Genomic DNA, 25,219 nt, shown 5'->3' on the forward strand with positions numbered 1-25,219 from the left:
ACAAATGTCTAGTAGTAATATAACTAGAACAATTTTCTGCTGACATTACATAACTCTTTGTAGTAAGTTTCACCAGTATTCTGCAAACATAAGCAAACATTTACGGGAGAGGGCTTTAGACCCATCCACTAACTTTTATTGAGGTACCTCTGTATATACATACAGTGTGGTTCCACACTTCAATCAGGTCTGCATATACACTGTTTTGATGAGTTGTTCAGGAGTTTTGGCCAGTTTCTTGTGATTTACTTGAACCTGTCCACTTGAATATGCATATATTTCCAGCCAATTAAACAGAAATATTTGCACAAAATAAGCCAAACAAACATGAAAATACCACTTTGATTAGACCTAGGTCTCACTATAGCAACCTTCTTTGAGACAGCTTGTATGCTTAAAGGTCGCAGGAAGAATGCTTTTGTATTTATTGTCCCAAGATGGCTCATAGTTGTAACACTGCAAGAAATTACTTCACTGCAGCATGTTTGTGAAACAAAGTAATGAGATTCTGTTTGTGAAAAAGAAGTTTCATTTAAGCCACTGGACTTGGTACTGAACAGCTCTGTGTGAATAACAAAAGCTGAAGGACAGTTCTAAAAGTAACGTTGTGTGTCACAGAGTGTATGTTCGGTGTAGGATATGAATAATAGTTGGATCTGGAACAGCAATTAGAGAGCCTAGTTCTTCAGAGTGCTCAACATTTTGTACCATCTAGAAATACTTCAAACTCGGTGATATGAAGTATTCAGTCTTGTAGGGCAGAATTCAAGTTTCTTAACCTTAACACTCTCTTGTACTGCTCTACAACACTCTTCTTAAGATACAACTTCACTTTTATAAGAATCCCTTTCTTGCCTAATTATTCTTCACCATTCATAACTGACAGAAATCCTACATGAAAACTTTTTTTTTCCCCACATTTTTTAGACCCTGCTCCTTTTGCAATGAGATTTGTAAAAAAAAAACACTTAGCTTAGACAACCTAGCTGTCGGAGCAATCTGGTCACAGCACATTAAATCATGGAAATCCTATAGCTGAACAATGTGAATGCCCCTGGCGCAGGCCAGGGAGTATGTTGTACTTGAGCTTGCTCCTGGCTTCCAGGCCTAAAGATGGTGTAGTTTTTGTGCTTCTTTACTATTTTCTCTCCTGCCCAACCATCTTCTCTTGTGTCCTGTGAGTTGAGCACAATGAGGACAGACCTCTCCCTGGGCAGGAATCAGCACAGCTGATGTTGGGGTGCTGGGGACCTGGCAGCCTGCTGAGGCTGAAGGAAAGCCCTGACCAGACTCAACAGCCTTGAGCGACAATGACTCCGAGATGCACTGTCTCTATGGATAATTTAACTCATGAACTGCATAGTGAAATTGGTTTACTTCGTTTTTCCTCCTCTGTATAGGACAAAAAAGAATATCCTTCATAAACAAGGAGCAACCTTACAGCCAAATTTCAAGCCCTTTGCTTTGAGAAAAGAGGCTTCAAGTTTCCCCATAAATTGGTTGCAAATTAATCTCCCTCTTGGAAATGGCTGGACAGTCTCTGTAGTTCAGAATAAATAAGATGAAATGCTTCTCAGGCAACTATTCAACACAGAACATTTCAGCCTAAATACTTTGGCAAGAGTACAGGAAACTGAAAAAGGGTCATCTTCTGGAAAGTGTCAAGCTACCGGCTTCACCTTTAATTAGAGTGCACTGTAACTTCTAAACTTCATGGTGATAAATGAGGTGAACTGAGGACATACCTCATTAAAAGTGTCTACTTTGTCATATTAAATTAGGCCATTGTTCTAATGAATGATGAGAACTAGACACTAGACACTAGACACAGCATACCTAAGCTTTTTGAGAAGCTTCTCAGAGTATTTGTAAATGTCTCTGGCTACTTCTAAAATTTTCAAAAAAAATCTTTGAACAATCATAAGAAAAGAAGTAGTGCATAATTTCCAAAATATTGAACTCCAATTGTCAGTATTTGAGCTTCTAAATAAGCCATCAATGACATGAGTGAAGGTAATATCTGTTCATGGCATTAAATATATGAATTCTATCTGTCCATATTGATTTGCCTGTTAACTTTGTATGTATGTTTACAAAGACTGAGAATGCAACTTTTAAAGAATTTTATGAAAATAAAATTCCCAATTCTTATCACAACCTAAATCTTTCTCCATCCTAACTTCTACTTTTAAAGCATTATAGCCAGACTCAAAACAGATTAAAATATACGACAAACTTCCAATGACTCTTAAAACTGTTTTGGCTTCTCATTAGAAACAATCAAAATTCAAAATATCACAGCAATCTGTGATCTCCAAGGTATGCTCTTTTTAGTACAGATGTAACAGCAACAGAGTACTTCTGCACCAGTGCCCTTCATCCTTTTGGATCCAAGAACTAAAGTAGGGACACTTCCCTCTCTACTTGAGAAGCCTGTCCTCTCCCCACACACATGCATGAGCATGCTGGTATTATCACATATTGGTCAGGACATTATGGTAGTTACTGGCATTTACTGGTAGGGTGCTTCTTGTCATAAGAACCAAAGTGAAAAGGTTATAGGTGATTCTTCAGGAGATCCACTATGTAAGCATGAATTAATTCCAGTGAAAGCTTTGGGCAAAAGCTAAGAGATGTAAAGAACACAATTTTTTCAATGAAAGTTTTTAAAAATTATGCCAAATTTAGAGAACTTCAAACCAGGCTATTCAAAAAAGAAAAAAGGGCTCCCAGCAGCTGTGTAAAATGACGACTGATTGAGAACAGGTTAGTAGATCGTCTAATGTTTTCTACTTAATGAAGCATCTTACTGGTGTTGACAATTCCCACTGAGTGAAAATGACATAATATAATTTTACCAGCAGGATGGTGTTTAGTTAAGTTATGCTGTAGGAATGCACTAAATGGTAAAAGAAACAGATGGAGAGGAGGCAGGGATTTACCCTTCATGAAAATGAAAAGGAGCTAGTCTTCTTGTAAATCCTTCCCTTCCCAAATGGCCAAAAGACCAACCGGATAGAAGGACTGTCAGCCTTTCCTAACAGCCTTTTGTCTCCCCCTAAAAGCAGGTGTGACTACATCAGTAAACTGTCAAAACAGCATGAAAGTAACCTGCTGACTTTGGACCCTAATATATTTTGGAATGCAAACTGCAAGGGACTCTTGGCACAGCTCAGTCTGTTTAGATCCTCAAACAAGAAATGAAAGAGTCAGCAGCAGCCATCAGCCCCCGGACCCTTGTTCACCTCCACTTTCTGCATTCCTGATAGTGAACCTTGCACTGCACAAGCTTCATTACCCAAACAACTACTGAAGGCTAACACCTACTACAGCCCAACAGGGAATAACTCCAATGGGATCAAAAAGAATTCCTGCATCTGGTAGGAATCAGGTATATTTTCCTGAAATAAGGTGGGAAAACTCCTAAGCAATTATGGCAAATCAGCTAACGTTTCTATCCTTGCTAAATATCAGGATTAAAGAGCACTGCAGGTAAATCAGGAGTACATCAGAACTATGCTAGATGTGTGGTAAAGCACATTATACAGCAGCTATTTTCTTCCCAGGAGCACTGGGAAGCAAAACAGAAGTTTGGATATTTCTGAATTTTCTTAAAATATGTTGTCAGACTATCTGTAGAGGTTCTCTGAGTCAATAGTGTGAAAAAATAACAATAATCTCATTTATTTTCCATTGATAACTGAAGCATAGTAATAGAGAAAGCAAAAAGCAGCACCAATGTATGGCAAGTAAAGGCCAGGTTTTGCCAAAATGTAAATCATGATGGTTCATTCTTTTGGAGGAAACACCCTTGTTTATGGACATACCAAGATCTCTAGAGCTTGATCTGAAAAGCATACCGAAGTATTGCTCTTGCACTGAATTTGACCACAGCTCACATGCAAAGTGACACAGCACATTAAAAAATGCTACAGGCATTGTAATTTGTTCTCTTAGAAAAGCTCAGTGCAGATTAAGCACGTGTTTTTTAGTGAGCTCATGCCTTTCACCTAATTTTCAGTGGGGATGGCTGAGGTACAACAGAAGGTCAAGTGACTTGCCCAAGGTTACCCAGTGAGTCACCGTATCTCCTGGGATCAGGATTCAGGAACCTCCTGGCTCAACATTCCTTGGTCTAATCACCACCCCATGCATTCTGCGCAGCCCTCTTGCTCTCTCCTTTTCTAATAACAGATTGCATGCAGTAACTCTTTTACAATGAAGCCATTTCTTTCTGCATGCACTGTTTTTCCAGTTTGTACAAGTACTTGGCTCCTCATTAAGAACTGCACATTGGTATCACTCATAGATGGAAATCCTTTTGAAGTCATGGGAATTTTGAGTAAAGTAACAAATGATGAACCTAAGCAATAACAATTAATAAAGTTTTTTTTTTTTTTTTTTTTTTTTACAAAACAGCAGTGTTTTGAATTACACAAGCTTACAAAAACATGCGCCGAATGTAAAACTGGCTATTCCCTTTTCTTCATACTTGAACTTTCCTTCAAATATTCTTTTTCTTTGACTGCTATCCATCACTTGTGAAAGGAAAAAAAAATCACTCTCTCTTTTAAATCCCCAGCCCAGAGGCAGTTTTTAATATCTCTGGCTTAAAAGAATTCTTCGGACTGAAAGAAACAATAGTCTGAAGTACAGTTTCTTTTCGGGAGGCAGACATAAAAAAAGCCACAATCAGACATTTATATACCAGTCCTGCAGACTTTACACAAAACAAACTTCTACTGAAACATCTTGTTATAACAGACTTCTGTGGGAGATCACAGATACATAACCCCAGTCAGACAGACAATTTGCAGGCAAGATTCTGTCCAGGCAATGCAGACTAGGCAATAGAAACCACTGTGACCACAAAGACTCAAATTATCATTAAAAGATGTGGTCCATGCTACATCTGCTATGCTATGGGACGTGTAGAAGAGAAGTCAAGATTTTAATGAAGTGGGATGTGGCGATTCCCATTTCATGTCTCCCAACTCAGAGTAACTCACAAGGAATATAATTTGCTGTAGCTCATTGTAAATGAACGAACTCCAGGAGAGTAGATAGTGGAAGAATGAATACATTACACTGCCTGCTGCCTGTTTTTGGGGTAATTCTGCCGTCCTCTATATGGTTGGAATACTGACTTCATAAAAACTACATGATAGTGTTTATCTGCCAAGGAGGAAAGCAATCCCTACTTTATTCTGCAATATGGAAGACTGTGGGTTCAGGCACACACAGACAAAGCGAACTTGTATTGATAGTGACTGTTCTGAAACATTAGGCAAAACCCTGCTTCATTCTCAATTCCCTTATGGTTGCACAGATACTGATATTTCGCTCTACCTATTTTGCTTCATGTTATGATGTTTCAGAATCCACAGCAGCTTCTCAAAGCACAGCACTGTTTAATCCAATTCTTCACTAGGTTACATATATACAAAGATGAACATAACACTAGAAAACCTCTGAAAACTCAGGCAATGCTGCTGTTGTGTCTGAGTTGCTTCCTTAAATCTCTGGTAGAGAATTTTGCCCTCAACCCCCTTGCTTCTCTTCAGAATTGCTTCACAGTTGGTGAGAAGGCAAAGATCCCTAATCTAGTCAGAGTCAGCAGTACATGGTAGATAAAGAAAAGCTCAAGCATATTCAGGTCCTGAGGACTCATTTTTTCCATATCATACCAATTTCCTCTTTCCCTATCTCCAATTATCCACACAAAGGCCATTACAAACTGGCTCAGCTTCACTAAAATTGCTAGATTTAATCACCATGTGTGCTGCAGGTGGAACAATTATTATGCATTGCATATAACTGAAGTTAATCACACTGTTGTTGGAAAAATGAGGATTTTTTAGTCAAAATTTTTAACCAGGACCCTTTTGTACATCAGATACTTGTGTTTTGAAACATCGTTTAAGGTTTCTGCCCTACTCTTCACTTCTCATTAAGTTTTGACTGTCCATCTTCTCTCTTAATCAAAGGGGATATGTTGATGAGGGCCTAAATCAAGTGCTGCTGCTAACAGAATTTAAAATAGAACCTTGAAAAAGGTTCAAAGAGAAGGAATCAAATAATACTGCTGATGTATGTCATCAGAGTAGATTTGGATGACTCTACTCTCTCTCTCTCTTTTCTGTTGTTTTAAGAAAGCAACTCTGCCTAATTATCATTATCTGGATATTTGCCTAAACTTTGTCTGTCATGAAAGAAACATAATATGAAAGTCAAGTATCCTTCACCATCTTTTCATGTTCCTCTGAGATTCTGTGCCCTTGGCAATGTATCCCCCTTGAAATGAAAGGCTACAAAAGATTTGTACTTGTCAAGTCTGAAGCTTTCTGTTATCTGCTTTATCTTGACAGCCTTGAAATCAAAGGGCTAAATGTTCAGCAGTGGCAAAGAAAAGATGACTCTGTATTTAATTACTTTGAGTGTATATAAAATGACCACGTGTGGTAAAACATGGAATTAGAATATTTTTTGGTTCTGCTATGTACATCAAAAGCAAGACTACTACTTAAACATCATACACATTGTTCTTGGTTTCAGTTTCTCCTGGAGAAGGGTCAGAGTCATACATTTTTTTAATAAAGTTTACATAGGTTAGATGTGGTATACATGGCCCTCTTTCTACAACTCTAATTCAGTCTCAGGCCCTGAAGAAATACTTTCAACCCCACTCAGAACTCTGTATAATGGTATTTTTGATGTATTTCAGTGAACTGCCTCAGTTCACTCCAAGAGCGATACTTCACTTCTGAAATGGTTTCCTTACATAAAATTGTGCTTTTTAATAAAATCACTACACTTTATTGATAGCATTCATGTTATTTTTGTCTTCAGTGATGGTAGATGCCACAGAATGATGGCATATGGAAAAAGATTTGCCATTAAAAATGCTGTTCTCTAGTTTTAGTTTCTGTACAGGTCCTTGATTTTAGGTGTTCAACTATGTAACACAGCTGGAGAGAAGACTGGAATAACATCACACAACCACAAAAAAATGAGGCTGAGAGGAGACCTTTAAGAGTCATCTTGCTCATCCCTCTGCCATTAGGTAGGATCAGCATTCCCTAAGCCACGGCTGTTTGGCCTGCTGACTCCTGTAAGCCTCCACTGATGGAGATTTCACAGCCTCCCAAGGCAATTCGTTCCTGTGCTGAACTGTCTGTATGGTTAGATGACTTTGGCTAACGCTTAAAGAAAAGCTCCCCTGCTGCAATGCAAAGGCCATTACCCCTTGTGCTGTCCCAGGTAGACATGGAGAATGATTTATTATGTAAATTTTTGCAACTATTGAAGACTGCTTTTATGCCTCCCCTTTAGTCTTTCTATCTCAAAAGTCACATGCTAGAGATAAAGAAAATTAATGAACAGAGATTTAATTAGTTCCATGTAGAATTTTTTAAGCTATAATCTAAAAATAAAATACTTGGAAAGAAGATCAGTAAACCATATTACTCAGGAGGATACAAGGAGTAATAGCATGCCAGAACAATTACATAACAGAGAAATAGGAACTTTGCAAAAGGTCAAATGGACAAGAAGGCAGAGCTTTCCTTGTATCCCCTCTTAAAAATAATAATCTTTAAGATTGATGGAAAGAATAAAGATGCATATAATTTAAGTTATTAAAGTCATGTAATTTTCACTGAGCTAAACTGGAGCCTTGCCTGCTTAAAGACTGCAAAAAGGATGCTTTTGTGTTTAAGGAGCAGACTGAAATTCAAGAGGCAAATTTAATCCTTGGCTTTCATTAAGACTTAGTTTGTGATTTTGGCAGTCGCCAAATTTCTGTATCTCAATTACCGATTGATAAAATGGGTAGTAGCTCCAGTTCTTTTCCCCTGAACTCTTCTTGTTTTGTTTTTGTAGATGATACACCCTTCAGGCTGGTGGTTTGTTTGCACTGAAGCATGCAGGACTCCAGCGTAGGAAGGGCTGAAGTCATCAGAGCCTTCTGAAAGCTACTGCATGACAAAACACAACACCAGGCTAGTAAACAGAGAATTGTCATATATTGCGTATATCCCACCATGAGAGATGTTAAATGTAACTTGAAATGGGTTGATTGTATCTTTCGAAGATGTTATATTACATATCTTTAGGGGATGCACAAGCTGATTTATAATTCAGCATCATAAAAGCAACAAAATCTCCTATCAAAAGGCTAGAGCATTAGAGTAAAAATTAAAATCATTTATTTTTGTTTCCTTATAGTTATTTTAATAAGGGATATATGGATTAGCAATATGCCAGCACTGACCTATGAAAAAATGTTAAATAAATGTTGAGATCATAGGTAATCATGGGTTCTTTAACACTTTCCTCCAGATGTTTCTGTGATGCAGGGAAGTACATGAAATAACGAAGCATCATTTTTTTCTTTTTATAGCCCATAGTCTGATGATAACAAAGACTTGGAGAATATCTATATGCTGTGCCTAAGACAGTTCTGAGCAGAAGCTATGGAGAGCGGAGCTATGGAGGCACATCATGGAGTTGCTTAAAGTCCCTTAAGATATCTCTGTGCCACAACAAGGAATTGAACTCATGATTTCAAGAAAGAATTCAAAAGACTGTTTTTGTGGCAGCAAAGCTACCACTGTCTAAACTGATATCAACACGTTTCCTGTGAGAAAATAACTGTATATGGATTTACCATTAGTGGCTGAATGTCTTGACAGGCTATGATTTTAAAATAACATTTATGATGTAAGCACTGCTACTCTTCATTCTGAGGAGAGACCATATTATCACTTTCAAAGCTACAAGATATCCCTATTAGTACTGTTTTTGTTGTTGTTGTTGTTGTTGTATTTTCCTCATTTTATGCACTTGACACTGGACAGAAATTGTTCCTGATTTTGCTACATGCAACTAGGACAAGATTTGGGTCCTAGATGCTTTGTCAATTTTACAGATAGGTCTCCACATCTTATTGTCATCTAACCAGTGTACTAAGAATTTTGTATCTAAGCATCTATTTCTTTCTGTGCTTTTGTTTACAGCTCTTTAGAGATCTTGCCTGTTGATGCTGCTCATTCATATTCTCCCCCTCAAAAACCATCAGTCAAAATCCATCTATTTTTTTCTAAAAGGAATAAAATAAACATTTAATGTGTAATGTGGTAGAAACCCTGGCAACTCAAGCAGCACGCTTTATTCCGCAGCAGGCTGCTTTTTGGCTTCCTGTGCATGTATGTATCCAACCTGAGTCCTTGGGCTGTGCATTGTCCTGTTTGGCTGAGCTGCAGCTCCATTTACTTTGGTTGCCTTCCAGGGAAAGAACACAATCCTCAAAAATGCTCTTGGATCCTTCAGAGAGGAAACAGGAGCACTCAGGTCATCTTGAAGTCAAAGTAAGGACACACAGCCTTTCTTCGGAACAAGTCCATACTAATGATGCTGCATCTACTACAGATGCACACATAGCAGGGTTATTAAAAAAATTGCAGACAGTGACTCCAGTATGCTTAGAAGCTCACCTTACTCTTCCTATTGACAGAAAGGAGGAGCTTATGCTTCGAGCCCTGAGAATACCCTCTGCCTGGCAGGGTATCTCCTACCCTGCAAAGTGAAATCCACCGAATAACTAAGCTGCTGTAAAACTAAAACTACACTCTACCCACAGGACAAGGGGGAACTTTAAGACTTCTGGATTGGAGGAAGAAATCTGGTCTCCAAATAAAATAAAGTTTTCCTCAAAGTGCTTAACTAAAGAGTATCTGTGCCACACTTCAATTTTTCATCCTTTTTTGACCTTTAATTTAATATAAGTACTCAAACAATTTTAGCTGTGTTTTCTTCTAAACATCTCCCACTTCAGGCCACACACACAAAGGTCATTCTGTGATTTGACACCCCTCCTTTCTTCAAATCTTATGGTGAGGAGAAAAAAAGGGATGTTATTTTAAACAACCTCAAACTAGAGGTTTTTTTTGTCCATTAGGGTACTTATTTATCCAACTGTTTCAATTCGTGTCTTTTTTACATTGAAAATTATAGCTTTTATGGATTCCTATAAACTTCCAAGGTATGAAAATGGCTCTTTTTCAAAAATGTGCCTCTAGATTACTAAAAATAATTCACTTGTGTTTACATTTTCTTCGAGTGGAATGCAAAGTAATAATACGCATATTTTCTGTTCATCCCTATCTTGACTGATCTTTGCTTTTCATTTTTAATCTATTTGCACATATATCTATTGTTGATAAAATGACAGTCCAGACACATTGCCCATGGCTTCACACAATAGGTATATACCAACACCAGCATCCCCAAAGGGTCTTCATACAACAATGACAATGCCCACAAAGTGTCAGCAGTAAATATCACTTCTGGATGTCAGAAGATACAAGCAGTCCCTCTATCAGACTGGCCTCTGCATGACAGACTAAGTTAGCCAGTCTATCTTTTTGTCCCAGTTCTAGACCAGATTCATAATGAGTTGTCAGCTTTATGGCATCCAGGTTTGATGCCACTAAACTCACCTGTTTTTAACCTGTCTTTGATGTATTGCCGTACTTATCTTGAAATGCTCTAAACCAGCAATTTCAGAGAGCTTTTCTTTTATTACCAAACCATCTTGTTTACTGAAATAAATCTAGTCTGGGGACTCACTGTGCTGTAAGATTTTATGCTTTCATGCAACACATGATCCCTCTCCAGCTTCTGACCTCAATTCTTTGAGGCACTGTAAGCTGTAGTGTTAGTATCACTCACCATTGAAGGGCCTGGATACTACCATGCAAGCTGATTTTTCATATTGGTGACCTCTGTTTGCTGAGCCAGGTATATAGCAAACACAGAACTCAGGCTCTACCTGCTAGCTACTTGAAAATTGAACTATTGCAATGATACTCCCAAAGCAAACTTTACTTTGGTTTGGCAGGAGGTACAAGGCAATTCAGAAATTGGCTCTCCCAAAGTTCTCCTTTCCTTGTTATTTCCTTCCAAGAATATTTAAAAAAAAAAAAAAAAAAAAAAAGTTCTCCACTTTTAAATTGCTGTTCACTCACCAAAATGAAAAGCCCACATACCAAATGTATTTCTAGTGAACACAGGTCACGAAACATTAGTAAATTAAAAATAAGCAAGATGGCAGCAGTCTCCCTCTAGGAATGTATCATGCCGGAATACAGAATTTCTTCTGTCACTAATTCTATCTTAGATCTTTCTGAAGGGTACAAGTAAGGCTGCTACATTAAATTGCTGTGCACTGAAGTGGAGAGTGAAATGAAATTAAGCAGGTTTTTAAACAAATCTTTAGCACCTAAATACTATTTCACTTATTTCAGGATTTAGATTAGTACCACATTTTACCGTAAAGGTGGAATTTCAATACCATTATAAAAATATTAGAATTCCGCTCTTTTCCACTAAAGCCTTGTTTGCAGGCAGTACACCTCGTTCCCAAGAAAAAGTTTCATAACAGAGCATGCAAATAATTCAAAAAGATGTGCTACTTTCCACTGTGTATACACTAAATGAATATGAATTATAACAGATAAGCCAATAAGCTAAACACCTTCTCTGGAGGGACATATATTGACATTTTTTGGACAGTAGCAGCAGCCTTTGAATTTTCACTCTGACTACTGCTTAAAAACGACACTGTCAGAAAGGAAACACCTACTGTGCACCTTCACTTGCCTTCTGATCCCTTATTAGTTAACCCTGAAGTGCATATGTATACAGCCTTAATCCCCAAGCGAGTATCTGGACCAGGGGAAATCTGGAATTAATTGCAAAGTATTTTGGTTACTAATGCAGCTGTTACAAGTGTTTGATTTGGCAAGCGAACAGAAAAGGCACTACATACCAATTTCGTGAGCCACTGTAAAAGCTGCATGGAGGCCGTCATCTTCAATCACTGCACAGCTGCGCTCAGGAGAGCATATGGTCCCAACGTCTGCCATTCCCAGAGTATCACATGAATGATGCCCACATAAATCCTGCCCAGGAAGGAAAAAAAAAGTCATTAAAATAAATTTTTACACCCATAGGTAAGAACAGGCTAAAGTCACTGGCCTTTTGCAAACAGCAGAACCTGGATAAAACCAGCAAAAGTTTTCACCTATAGATCTCAATGCAGTTTAAAAGCATGGTGACCCAATTCAATCCCTACTAAAGTCAATACGAGAATTTTTATTGACTTTAATGGGGTTTGGATATGATATATAATTAATTATTGTTATTTACACTTGTATTTCTGCAATGCATACAGATGGTCAAACTTGCACTGAGCTAGGTACACAAAACATGCCACAGAAACATTTCTCCATTGACAATAAAAATAAAAGAAATATCCTCTTTATTTACAGAAGGTGAACCCAAACACTGAGAGCAAGTCTCATATTCCTAATCAGTTCTTGAACTACAGTTTGCCCTCCTTTTCAAAAGGCAAGTCTTATACTTGTACCTAAAGAAATTAGATTGTTATATGTTAAACCTCATGTCACATCTGTCAAGTAGTACAATGATTAATAATTTATTACCCAATATACCAAGTATTCAAGCAATTCTCAAATGTTGCTTAAAGTCAGTGACAGGAAGGAGTGTAAACTCCCCTTGATTCCTAGACCTACTAGCTCAACAGCTAGGTCACGTACTTTCTACTTGCAGGTATGGGGTGGATCTACTGAAAGAGGCAGGTTTGGTCAGACATACAGGGTTTTAATTGTCAGTAATAACTTTTCAGTGCTGCTGCTGAAGCAGAGGAAAGAATATCAGTTTGAATGGACAGATGTACATAGGGTTTTTTTGGTTGAGAAGGAAAAGTAGGTACCATGGCATTTGGAGCACTCCTAGATTTTTCATTGTGGTTGAATGAAAATGTCATTTTCAAGGCATTACAGTATTATCAAATGTTGTTATCAAAATGATCAAAGAGTACTTTTTTCCCGTTCACTTTTAAGACTCTCTTCTTCCCTTCAGATCTCCTTTTATAAATAATTTCTTTAATGAAACCTTTCACAATTAATCCATCTACAGATACCCTGTATGAGGCTCCAGGTCAACAATACTCACTGATTATAGCAGTTCCAAATGTATGTGAGTTTGAAAACACATTCAAGTCCCACTGAAGTCAAAGAAAACACTGAGTTAACCAATAATTTGAGGGAATATCTCTTTACAAAAAAATAAATATAAAAAATGTCAAGCTCAAATTAGATGAAATATTAGATATAAGGAGCAAGAATTTGTGATCAGTTCTTCTGGCTTCCAGGTGTCTGGGTGTCTGGGAACTCTATTCTGTAAGTGCACTCTAGGTGCTACTTAATGTCAAGATTTAAATGCCAAAATACCAATGAACAGAACAGTCTTACCAGAAGAGAAGGAATAAAGTTCAAAAATATATCAATTCCCAAATTTTCACAGGTATAATCCATGGCTTAAGCAAAACTTCCTATCTGCAACAATGCAGATAATATGCAGGGAATTTTATTTATGTCAGAGCCCTCTCTAACCTGGACATCCAATTAGATCCCCAGACTTTGCTTCTGAATCTGCACCAGTTATGGGAAGATACAGAATAGGGATACATGTTTTCAAGTACTCTAAAAGAAATACAGTTTTTAAGGTTTTATGTGGGCAAATATGATCATTTACAGCATCTCCGGACCAAGGTCGGAGAGGCCCTAATTGAGGTCCTGTTAGTATACTGTCTGTGATCTGGGGCATATTCAGCAAGGAAGATGCAATACTTAAATTTGTGTTAGTTTTGCTTAGGTTCATATCAATTTAGCCTTCTATGCACCACTCTGAACCTGGCCCTTTCAACCTAAGGGTACATTTTATGTAAGGCGATTTTAAGTGGTTTACCTACAGCAGCATAGTTCAGGTAACAAAACTCAGAAAAACACATGGGCATCATACCAGTATAAATACCTTTTCATGGTGATATAATTGGTCTAAATGATTGAGTATAAGCTTTATAGGAAGTAGTAGTTCAATTTTAACTGAATCCACACAAGCAGTTGAACTGAAATTCTTATACAAACACCAAAAAGCACATAAACCAAACAGAAAGCAACTTAACTAGAGGAGGTCTGAACTACTCTCATGTCAAGTGTGCCAAGAATGGTATAAAATACATTAATTCGGGCCTTGTCTCTACATGCAGATTCTATGTCATTTGCTCTTCTGTTGTACCTAGGGTGTCTTTATTACTCTTTATTGCTTACATCAGGACTACTCCCAGTATGGTACAACCATATCAGCACACATACGCCTCGTGCCAGTGCATGATTTCCATTTGTATACAGCAAGAAACTAAGCCAGTGATATGGCTATGAAGCTATACCAGCAGACACAACCAGACCTCACAGTGATTATCTGGATTAGACAACACGAGTATAGTTAAAATAACAGTCTTTCCAAATAGTCAATCTCATAAACTTTCTTAGAGTTACTTCTGATGGGATCTGTGGATTTTGGAAAGTTATGACAGGGCTGTTAATCACAAGCATCTATTGTGACTTTTGGCTGGTTAATAACACTACTCCAAAAATTTCCAATGCTATGCATGGGTTTGTGTTGTGCCACCTTCTTTAGACATCAAGAAAATAGCTTTGCACATACGCAACCACAAAAGGAAATAACAATGTTCAGTTACTTTTCACATGTTATGTGTTACTGACATTGCACTACATAGCATGCCCAGTCACTTCATCAAACAGTTGTTCCTCGATTTCCATAACTTCCCAGAGTATGACACATATTCAAACATCTCAACATCTTACTTGTAACTTTCAAGCTCATTTGTGTAATAATTGTCTAGATGTAACAAAACAGGCTTTATGCTTTGTTTAGATATAATTGAATTTCAGGTCAGATAAAGTGAATTTCTTGAAGGACTTCATTAGTTAACGGTCACTCCTAGAATATCCCGCTTATTATCTAGCTCCTGCAACATCCTATGGGCAGCTGGAAAACGGTTGTCCTCAGATAGTGGGAAGGTGGTGGTGTGGGACTTGAGATCCCATACGGGAGAAGAGAGGAGAACAACTTCACTGTGCACAGAAAGCGGTGGGCTGATTGAGTAAAACTTCATTTCCTTCAGCCAGCTAAGTGACCACATCTGGACTGCTCCCTCAGCATACTGAGAAAGATGGCGTGGGTAGTCCTGCAGCCAGCTACTGAATTCCAGCTGGGCAGTAGTGGAGCAGCATCGTAAAGGGTCTTGGAAACAGGGACAGGAAATATTTTCTGATGTTAGCTTCTTTGCATGAAGTTGTTATTGGAGGGATGTCTACAGGTTGCCCATCTGCTAGTAGAGCAGTGTGTGACTAAACTCTGAACAGAGAACATGCACAGAGTCTTCTGGTTTTCATTGCACATGTCAGTCCTCAGTGACTGCACGAGATGAATTTTTTAAACTAATGCTGACATTGTCAATAATCAGGCAGATTATCCAGGACTTGTCTCCACTGTGGTCTCAACTCACAGTCTCACTTATTCTTTATTTCTCTTGCCTCCTTATGGTTTGAGCTTTACTATATTTCTTCTCATAACATCCCATGGTACTACACAGAAAAATAAAGTCTATCAAGTGGCACCTCTGAAACAAACATTCTGAAAATTCTACTATTGGGTCTTTTCTTTTCTAACTCATCATTCCCCGGTTACATAGCCTTTCCCAAGAGCACATTTTTCTTCTCATGGAAAATCACCCCTGTTTACACTTCTACTCATTTAGATCTTTATGGCAAAATTTCTTTTGACTTACATCTCCTTAACAACGCAGATGATCTGTTAACAGCATCAATATCTGCATTTTTAGTTTTCCTGGACAGTTTTAGAAAGCAGTCTCAGATTCTTCTAAAGTAGTTTCTGGGACAGTAAAAGTTCTCATTTCCCTTTAAAACAGTTTCTCAAAAACAGGCCCTGATATAATGATATAATCTAAGAAAATCTGTGTGCATCTCTTTAATTTTTCAAACTCCAGCTAAAGCACTAGGAGAGCAGGGAGTCACATGATACTTAAAATCAGTTTTGAACAATTATTTCACCATGGTTTGTAGCTTCCATTTAAAAAGTTGGTTGCTTATTCAGATCTGTATTTAATTGCCGCCAAACAGCAGCAGGAACTTCTAAGAATAAGTGTTTCTTGATATTTCTAAAGAAGGAATGCAGAGTCTGGCTTTTGATCTAGATTACAGTAGTTTCAAAATATAAGAATGAATAGGAAATGCATTTGCTACACAGGAGGCAATAGATGTTAAGCCTTAAGCTTTGGCAAACGAATGATTTGGGAAAAATGAGCTGTACATCATAAGACTAGTAGTTAATTAGACAGCCTATTAGAGGCCAAGTTTTCTTGGCATTTGCAAGTATATCAAGAACAGCTGGCTGTTAGCCAAGTATACGTGGCATTGTTGTGCATGAAGATAACTGTCGTGGCTCCCTGCTGAAACAGCTCATTTATTACACCTGAAATTCTTTCATTTGTGCAGTAGCCTTAAAAATGAGAATAAACTGTTTAGTGGAACCTGATATTAGACCAGAGCTTGTGGACTGGAACCAAAACAGTATTTAAGCACCAACGTAGTTTGGTGGAATATAAGTGCAGAAGAACAAAACTGGCTCATGTGTCCCCTGGTCTTTGAGTTCCCTGTCCTTCGTAGGGCTTGTAGCTTGTGACCGTATTGGCCCCAAAGTGCCACAGTTTTACAGTCCTGAGCAGCTTAGCACTTAGTTTATACTAAAGCACAGATACTTAGTGTTTCTCAACCCTTGTCCTTTGTGGGAACCCCAGCCTACAGATGCTCTCAGACTGTATATATGAGATGGGATTATCGGACACAGTTCCACATCACCTTCTTTTAAATAACAGCTAAAAGCTTTTCTGTCTCTGTGTTTGTTTGCTTGCCTGTTTTTCTGCTTTCATTACGATGACCCAGCAATTAAAGACTTTGCCCCAAAAGATTCAGCTTCAAATTCCTCTGAGGGATGAGGACACTTAGAAGTATGTTTCTTAGAAAAGTGCCCTAACCACCAGACTATGGTCTGCAATGAAGTCATGCATGCGTCTGTGCGTGCGGGGAGTCAGGGATCCTCCTGTTGCAGCCCATGTGCCAAAGGTTTCTGTAGCCCAGACTGCAGTTAGTGCTTCCAGCACTTCATGAAGGGACCTCATTTTTGGTCCCTGTTCCTCAGACTACTTCTGTAATTTACATTCAACAGCCCTTCAGTAAATTGCAGAAACAGTCTTCCCTACGCTTTGGGAACACAGGCCTTCTTGCTCGAAGCAGTTCACTCCAATCGGCAGGTCATGATTTCTCTCCTTCCCACCACATGTATCTTGAATTACTTGCTAAACAGTGACATAGCTTTGGTCAGAGGGGTGGAAAGTTTCCTTAACACCTGGAACAGCTTACAACCTACTGGTTAAGGACCTCTCCTGGGAGGTGGGCGATACAGCCCACTAAAATCCCTGAGGCAGAGGAAGGAATTAAACACGACTTTCCAACTTCCTGCACAAGTGCTCTCACCACAGGCCTATAAAAGGAGGGTGGGGTCGCTCCGTACTCAGGACCCACAAATCCATCCTCCCGCGCTCAACCCCGGAAAGTGGGTGAAAGTTTATTAACGTTGCAGCAACCGGGAACAGCACGTTTGGGGACAAGTGTGAATAAAAAGAAGATTGAAAGACTAAGGCTCATCCAAACAGAAAGGATAACCAGTGTCACCCCAGGAGAGCATGATGTCTGGAAGGCAAAAGGAGTGCAAGAATGAAATCAACAGACCACTAATGGTATACTGGAAACAAGGGCTAACTGGTAAACAAAGTAATTAGGAAATGGTCTATTTAACCCTCCAACTGATACAATGACACTTAAAAAGAGAGACTTTACAAGCCCAAATGGTTCAACTGTTCTGGAGGAAGCCTGTTGTGAGAAGTCCTCCTCCTGAGAAACTGCTGGGTCTGGCTGATGGGGATGTCCAGGTAGGGGCACAAGGGAGCAGGCCTGGCCATTGCTGTGAAGCAGTCAGACCCACTCCAATCAGACCCAATGAGACACTGCTTTGTCATCCCCTGCTATATTTTGAGTGGAAAGAATGAAGCCTGGCTAACTTTTGGGGAAAACAGGAGCGGCAATAACTGCCATACTTAACGAACAAAAAATTATATATTTTCCCTCAGTAGTTTAACTTAAAAACTGAAGTCATCTTCCTTTCAGGTTACTGAGTTAAAGACAGGAATAAGTTTGGTGTATTTGAATACTGAGTAGTCTTTCTGAATTCTAGGTGAGGAGAAATTCAAGAAAATCCAAGATATCTGTGATGTCCTATTGAGACCTACCGGTAATTTAGACATGTTCTTACTCTTCCCTTTCCATCCCAGGACACCCTGCAGTGAAGTATTAGAAATGGTCTAAACTGGACTAAGTCTTTGTGCTCTGAATGGACGAAGTAACAAAACTACTTTTATTCCTACGGCATATAAAGAAAATGCAGTGGCATTATGTAAAGCACAGATTATTTTAATATACTGACAAAATGAACAGAAAGCTTTTGCACTTTGCATGAGGAGGGGAAGGGCAAACACAATTTCAGATGTGAAACAGGTGGCTGGTATTTGATTTAGCTTTCCTATCCCATAAATCTTTTGAACATAAACTCCACACAATTTCTGTAGATTAGCATAAATCATACTACTTCTCCCACACAAATAAAATGCCCCACCTTATTTTTCCCTGGGACATTACCTAAAAGTAATAGATTTGCAACAAAACTGGTGAAAAACCTACAAAACTGATCGATATCACATTATAATTTCCTCAAAGTATTAAAAATAATCATTAGTGAAATATGTTCTATTGACAATTGATATGGTGACCTATTTTACTAAGAGAGGATAATAATTGTGAGGGGATGATAATACAGAAAAAAAAAAAGAGCATGTGCTCCACTCAATGAAATTATTATCTATTGGGTTGTGATAATCCAAAACTTGCTGTTAAACTTCAACAGCACTGTCAGACTGACAGTTAAACTAAATCACACACAGAGGACCCATGTAATTACTGTGTGGAAAAAGGCAGGAGGGTGGCCTTTGGCTCTAGGTATGAACTTTGTATTAGAGCCAGGCCTGATGGCACTGTCTCCGATGATACTAGCAAGCACTTAGGAAAGTATTCTTTCTTGTTGCCTCTATCTACTGTGAGAAATATGTGTTTTAATCTTCACATTATTCAGAGTTGGGGGGAAAAGGAAAGGAAGAGAACTGGATTTTGTCCAAGTGCACTCAATAGTTCACTTGATATTTAACTAAGAGTCACTAATGAAATAGTTGGAAGAATTCTAGAGGATAATTACAGAGCAGGCTGGACCTCAGAAAAGAACAGTTGGAGTTTGCAAGTCACAACTAATATGTTTTTGTACTGTGACAAATAATCTGGCATGTATTTTCTGCACTGGTAAGAACCTGAAGACTGAAGGTAACCTGTTTCCAGCTTCAGCTTATTGTCAACTGTTGACAGTAAAGGAGTCCAAAGCAGATGAAATTTGCTGTTGACTTCACTGACATGGAGAACAAAGTGAGCTAATCTCTAGGGGAACAGGGGTTTACAAGCTCTTCTTCCTTCCCACCACGCAGCCGCTTCTCTACTGCCACACAGGACAGAGGACTCACCTGGCCACCAGATGATTGAACCCTTGCATCTCTGTATTCTGTGGAGGATGCTCTGAGGATCCACGTGCCCTATGGCTCCTGCCAAGGACTCAACCACGAGGTAGTTGAACAGCAGGGGATGCATGTATTCTCTAAGGCTGTTAAGGCCACATGGCCCTAATGAGGGCTCTCACAGGATTTATCAGAAAACTACTACCTTTCTGTTACATTTCAGTACTGAGAAGTCAGACCCCTGTTGTGCTTGATACAGGACATACTGGGTCAAAATAACAGATTGGGAAAATTAGATATGGGAAATTTAAAATAATCACTGTGGAACCCGACTGAAATATTGAGGAATGGATAATTTCTGAATCCACTGAAGTTTTGCAGTCTCCTATTGCAGGGGATAATAATGACCAGAGGTTACTGCAGTTTTCTGGTCGTTACAGACTAAATGTGGGATTCACTGCATCTAATGGATACAGATACACAGCCTGTGCCCACACTGATAGCAATATAGAGCATTACTTTAGTTTTAACACAAGTCACCTGTTATCACCCAAAACTGAACTCATGCTCATGTTTATTTAGTATTTATTATACTCTGCAGCATGAGTGCTTTAAAACACTTTTCAGATTAAATTATGACCAAAAGTGAATAGACGTTTTAATGCAGAATGAGTAAATCTCCCTCTAAAAATCTTTATCCATGGGAAATACTTCTAGTGTGAATGATGATGATAATGATTTGAACCACTAGTACTAATTTTATAATAGGGAAGAGCTGCCAGCATTCTTAGTCTATCAATGGTTATTCATTTATCTTTAAACAAGTAATGACAAGAGAAAAGGAGGAAGTGATGGTGCTGAATTGTGAGCGAGCCTCTTTTGGTGTCAGAATAACACCCAAGCCAATGTGAATACAGGATAATTATTATATTAGAGACTTGTACAGCAACAGGCATGCATAACTCAGGTTCTAGATCCACATAAACAGTTGCATACAGCTGAGGACACATGTTCAACTGACAAACGATTTGCAAATATTATTCTGTTGACGCAGAGACACAAAGTTTGAGGTGGCCCTGGTTAGTAAACAAAGATGGAAAATGTACCTCACACATTTACTCTGTGCCTCAAAAACAAGCCATTTAGAGGAAGACATCTGGATGTTCAAAAATTAGCATGATGGTATTCAGAGCCCATCAAAACACGCAGCCATGGCTTGGCGTCTCGTAGCTAAGCAACGCACTTCATACATTCAAAACATAGTTGTAAAAGTTGGATCCTCCTGCCAATTGCTGCCGTTCTCATTGAAAAGCTAAACTGGAAAAAATCTCACTTTAGCTCAAAGTGTGGCTGTTTTCTACGGGAAACATCTCTGCTCCTTTCTCATTCTTTAACCCTTTTCGTGTTTACATTCCAGGAAGAGCAGATAGCTTCATGTTGACATTTTGATTGTAAGCATACAACAATTGCATGGACTCCATACAAAGAACATCATGAAAACATGTAGAAAGAAACTGCAGTCCTGCAGTTTAATTGTGCCAAGTACTGAAATACGATGCCAAACAATGTCCTTGTGCATGCAGCTAATCATTAAAACAGATTAAGTTAGACTGAATTGCACTGTTAGATGCATTAAAACGTAAGCCAGGCAAACTGAGGCTTGTGATTTTCTCTTACAATGTACTTATGTCCCTAAGTAACAACGCAAATGGTATTTGCATCTTAAGAGGGGAAGGTGATTACAGGAACTGTGACATTTAGTTTACATACTACATGCATAGAAAAGAAGTAACTCTATTCGTGAAAGATGCATTACTCTGGAGTCTTTGAAAGTGGATTACTGATCAGCACACTCTGACGCGAAGGCATCCGACCAAAGACTTACAGATAAGTACCTATAAAGCAAGTGCACTTTAAAGCCACATTTTACGTTAATCCAACTAAGTTAAATAATTAATGTTAGGATTGACAGTCTGCCACCCTAAGAGTTTCTGAATCACAAGAAAACCCAGGGAAATAAATGGGAATACCAGCAGGGAAATGCACCCCTTAGTGAAAGAGTGATGGATTCTGGCCCAAGAGTAATTAATAAGCCATTAGAAAGGATGTTTATAGCAAAAAATAAGAACAGTATGATCCATCCTAGGTAGCCTGCTTTCATTCAGATTGTAATGATTTAAAAAAAAAAAAAAAAAAAAAAAAAAGAAAGCTTGCAAATTGGACTGATGGGTTTTAAACTGCCAAAAAAAGGCTCCTGTTGCACAAGTGATGCCTGACTGACACAGAACCTAATGTTTCAACTATTTACAGCTATAAAAGCAAGCCAGGCAATTTTTTTCCCCACTTCTGGAGCAACTCCTTCCACAAACCATCCAAGGCATCCTTTTTGGCAGGCTCCTGTGATGTAGAAAAGCCGGAGAGCTCGAACTAACGGAAAGTCATGCAGTTATTTTTTTCGTACTTGGGGAAGAAAAAAATAATAATAATAGTAATAAAAAAAAAAAAACACCAAACCCAGACCGCTGAGGGAATATTCTTACAGAAGAACTTCATTGCATAAACTCTACCACATGTCTACTACAGCAATGTCCCTTAACGACCTCTGGCAATGCAGTTAATTAGCAACCGGGCAGGGAGCAAGGCACAGCTCCGTGTGGGTGACTGGTAGGATGTGACCCGCAGCTGCTCAGGACACCCGCTTCTCGCTTGAGGAACAGGAAAGAGGCTGCATCCCCTCACCAGCAGCCCAACTCACTTGACTTCTCCAGCTCTGTTTACCTGCGGTTTGCATTTACGTCCCAGCCTCGAACCACAAGCACTGCTGGCTTCCACTGCAGCGGAGCTACCCTTTCATGCTGGAAATAGCGTGTCAACCCACTCAGCGAGGAAGTCGCGTGTACTTTTAAGGTGTTCTGCACCAGTTTTGCTAACAGCAGAACGAGTTCATGTGGGGACTGACACAAGGTAGGGAGTGCCGCCAGCCCCTTGAGCAGACCACCCCCCAGAGAGAGGGTGTGAAAAGCCTGCTAGGAAAGGACAGTGTGTCATCTCTCAAGCGGGGATATGTTGGATGGTGCAAGCCGCCAAGCCCCCTGATCTGACAAGTTGCCACCTCCACACCCTGGCAGATGTCCTAACACAACACTGACATGGACAACCACAGACCCACAGTGTGGACAACCTCGCAGGGGAGGGCATACGCACAGGCACGGCCTCAGCGTGCCAGTTTTCCAGCCCCACTTCATCCATCCCTGGTGGTGGTGCACTTGGGTGCTGGTCACACGGGGACCAAAAGCCCAAGGGCATGCGTGAGTGGGAGAGCAACCTCGAGGTGAGGCATGGTGGTGTGGCTCCAAGGCAGCCCTCCAGACATGGGAGAGCCCAAGGACAGACCGCCAGGGAGGCCCTGTTGTGAGCATCCCAGGACGCCTGCAGGACGTCAAGCGGCTGTTGGGTGCCCAGTCAGAGATGTTGTGCTGTTGAGGTTCACCTACCTCGCGTGTGAAGAGGATGGCGGCGTCGTAGTGCTCGTCGTGGTCGTCGTCGAGGCGGTTGTGCTGGTGCTGCCACTTGCAGAAGTTCTTGAGGGTGGTGGCGGCGTTCCTGTTGACCTCCAGCCCCTTCTCCTTCTCGCCCAGGACCACCACCTTCACAACGGCCAGCCGCACGTGGTTCTCCAGGCTGGCGTGCGCGTAGAGCCGGGAGGCGATGGAGGCCAAGGTGAGCAGGTAGTGCTGCAGCCCCTTGCCGTACTTGCGCGCCATCGAGGCGTCGGCCACCAGCAGCAGCTCCACCTGCCGGGCCCGGGAGACGGAGCGGCGCCGCCGCCGCCTCCGGCCGCCCCCCGCAGCCCCCTCGACCGCCACGGCGTCGCGGGTGCCACAGCTGTGGCGGGCGGGCAGCGCCTGGAAACTGAAGCGGTCCCTGCGGAAGAGGTGGGGGACCCGGGCCGGGCCCTCCCCGTAGATGCCGGCCGCCTCCCCGCCGCGCCGCGCCGGCCTCACGGTGTAGCGGGCGCGCCCCACGGCGAAGTAGCCGTCGAGGCCGCCGCAGAGGTTGAAGACGGCGAGGGAGCGGGGGCTGCCGTCCACCGTGCCGCGGTAGGAGCAGCGAGCCGGCGCCCCGTCCCGCGCCCCCAGCGCCTCGTCGCGCTCCAGGTCGAGGAGGAAGCGGCGGCCGCCGGCGTAGAGGACGTAGCCCGCCCTGCCGCCCCCCGCGTAGGTCGGGTCGAGGCGCCGCACGACGCCGCTGGCCCCGCGGGGCGGCTCCGGGGGAGGGCCGCCTAGGGACGGGGGAGGCGGCGGCGGCGGCGGCCGGTCTCCGGCGGCAGGTGCCGTTGGCTGGGCCGCGGCGAGGTGCAGCTGGGCGGCCAGCAGCAGGGAGAGCAGCCCCCGCAGCATGCCTGGCTCGGCGGCGTCAGAGCGAGCAGCGGTGGTGATAACAGGAACGGGGGGAGAAGGAGGGAGAGGGGGAGAGGGAGAGGAGAGAGAGAGAAGAGGAGAGTTGTCCCTCCCGAGCGCGAGTCAAGTGTGGGTGGGAGAGGTAAGGATGTCAACAAAAGCCGCTCGCGTGTGAACTTTGTGTTTCTCTGCAGGGAAGAGCCGGGAGCACATGGAAGGAGAGAGAGAGGCAAAAATCCCAAATCGCTGCTGCTGGGCAGGCAGAGGGGGGGAGAGAGGAAAAGGAGGAGAGGGATTCGGAGCCGGCAAGCGGAGAAGTTTGAGCACTTCCCACTCCTCTTGCACTTCTCCGCTGTAGTCACTGGATCATCACCATCAGCAGCAGCGGCAGCGGCAGGGGCAGGGGGCAGGTCTGCTGCGACTCGGCACTTTCTCAGGCTCCGGTGGCTCCCTTTCTTTCCTTTGCCCCCTTTTGTTTTGAAGAGAAGGAGGAGAAGGGGAAAGAAGAAAATCAGACACCAAAAGCCGTCTCGATCGTCTCCGGTGAGATGATGGTTAAAAAGGAGGAAAAAAAAAAAAAAAAAAAAAAAAAGCCGAAGAAGCGGAAAACGTCCCGGATTTTTGTGCGAGCCCCCTCCCTTTATCTTTTTCTGTTGTTGTTGTTGTTATCCCCAGTCTGCCGATGTGAACAAGAGGAGAAGGGAGAGAAATGTGAAGATGAGAGGAGGTGGAACAATGAATTTATAGCGGAATGCCATCCTGCAATGGCAATTTCAACAATTCGTCACTGCAGGCTGCCTCTTAAAGGGAGAGCTTCAAAACCACCACTCCCACACTTCCTTCTCATTTAATCAGACAGAGGGAGAGAAACTTGAGGGGAGGGGGAAAGGCGGGGGGGCGGGGGGGGGGGGACGGAGGAGGGAAGAGGGAGCGAGGGAGAGGGCGGCAGGGGAGCGAGCGAGAGGGAGGAAGCCGGGGAGGGCAGGAGCGAGCGGCCGAAAATGTTTGTGCACGGAAAACACCAGATTTCCCTTGAATCGCTTTAAAGCCGCAGCGGCGCCCGCCGGTTTGATATTTCACAACTAGCCGGGGGCGCTCGGGCCGTGCTTACCTCCCGGCGCTGCCGCTCGTCCGGAGCCTCGGGGGGGGGGGGGGGGGGCTGAGCCAGACTCGCCCCCGG

At 41.5% G+C, this 25,219-nt stretch overlaps 1 protein-coding gene across 1 annotated transcript in view; it reads right to left on the bottom strand.

Moving 5' to 3' along the window:
- The window catches only part of ADAMTS5 (ADAM metallopeptidase with thrombospondin type 1 motif 5), a 42,444-nt gene extending 17,562 nt beyond the window's left edge, over positions 1-24,882 (bottom strand). Inside the window, exons 1-2 of the mRNA XM_035315536.1 lie at positions 23,134-24,882; positions 11,831-11,963 (exon numbers count right to left, since the gene is read on the bottom strand). Of these exons, the coding sequence (XP_035171427.1) occupies positions 11,831-11,963; positions 23,134-24,039 (1,039 nt within the window). The 5' untranslated portion in view covers positions 24,040-24,882. The remainder of the gene's footprint in view (positions 1-11,830; positions 11,964-23,133) is intronic.
- Between the last annotated feature and the right edge of the window lie 337 nt (positions 24,883-25,219).

The sequence above is a fragment of the Oxyura jamaicensis genome, chromosome 1 (genome assembly GCF_011077185.1).
Source record: "Oxyura jamaicensis isolate SHBP4307 breed ruddy duck chromosome 1, BPBGC_Ojam_1.0, whole genome shotgun sequence".
Lineage (NCBI taxonomy): Eukaryota > Metazoa > Chordata > Aves > Anseriformes > Anatidae > Oxyura > Oxyura jamaicensis.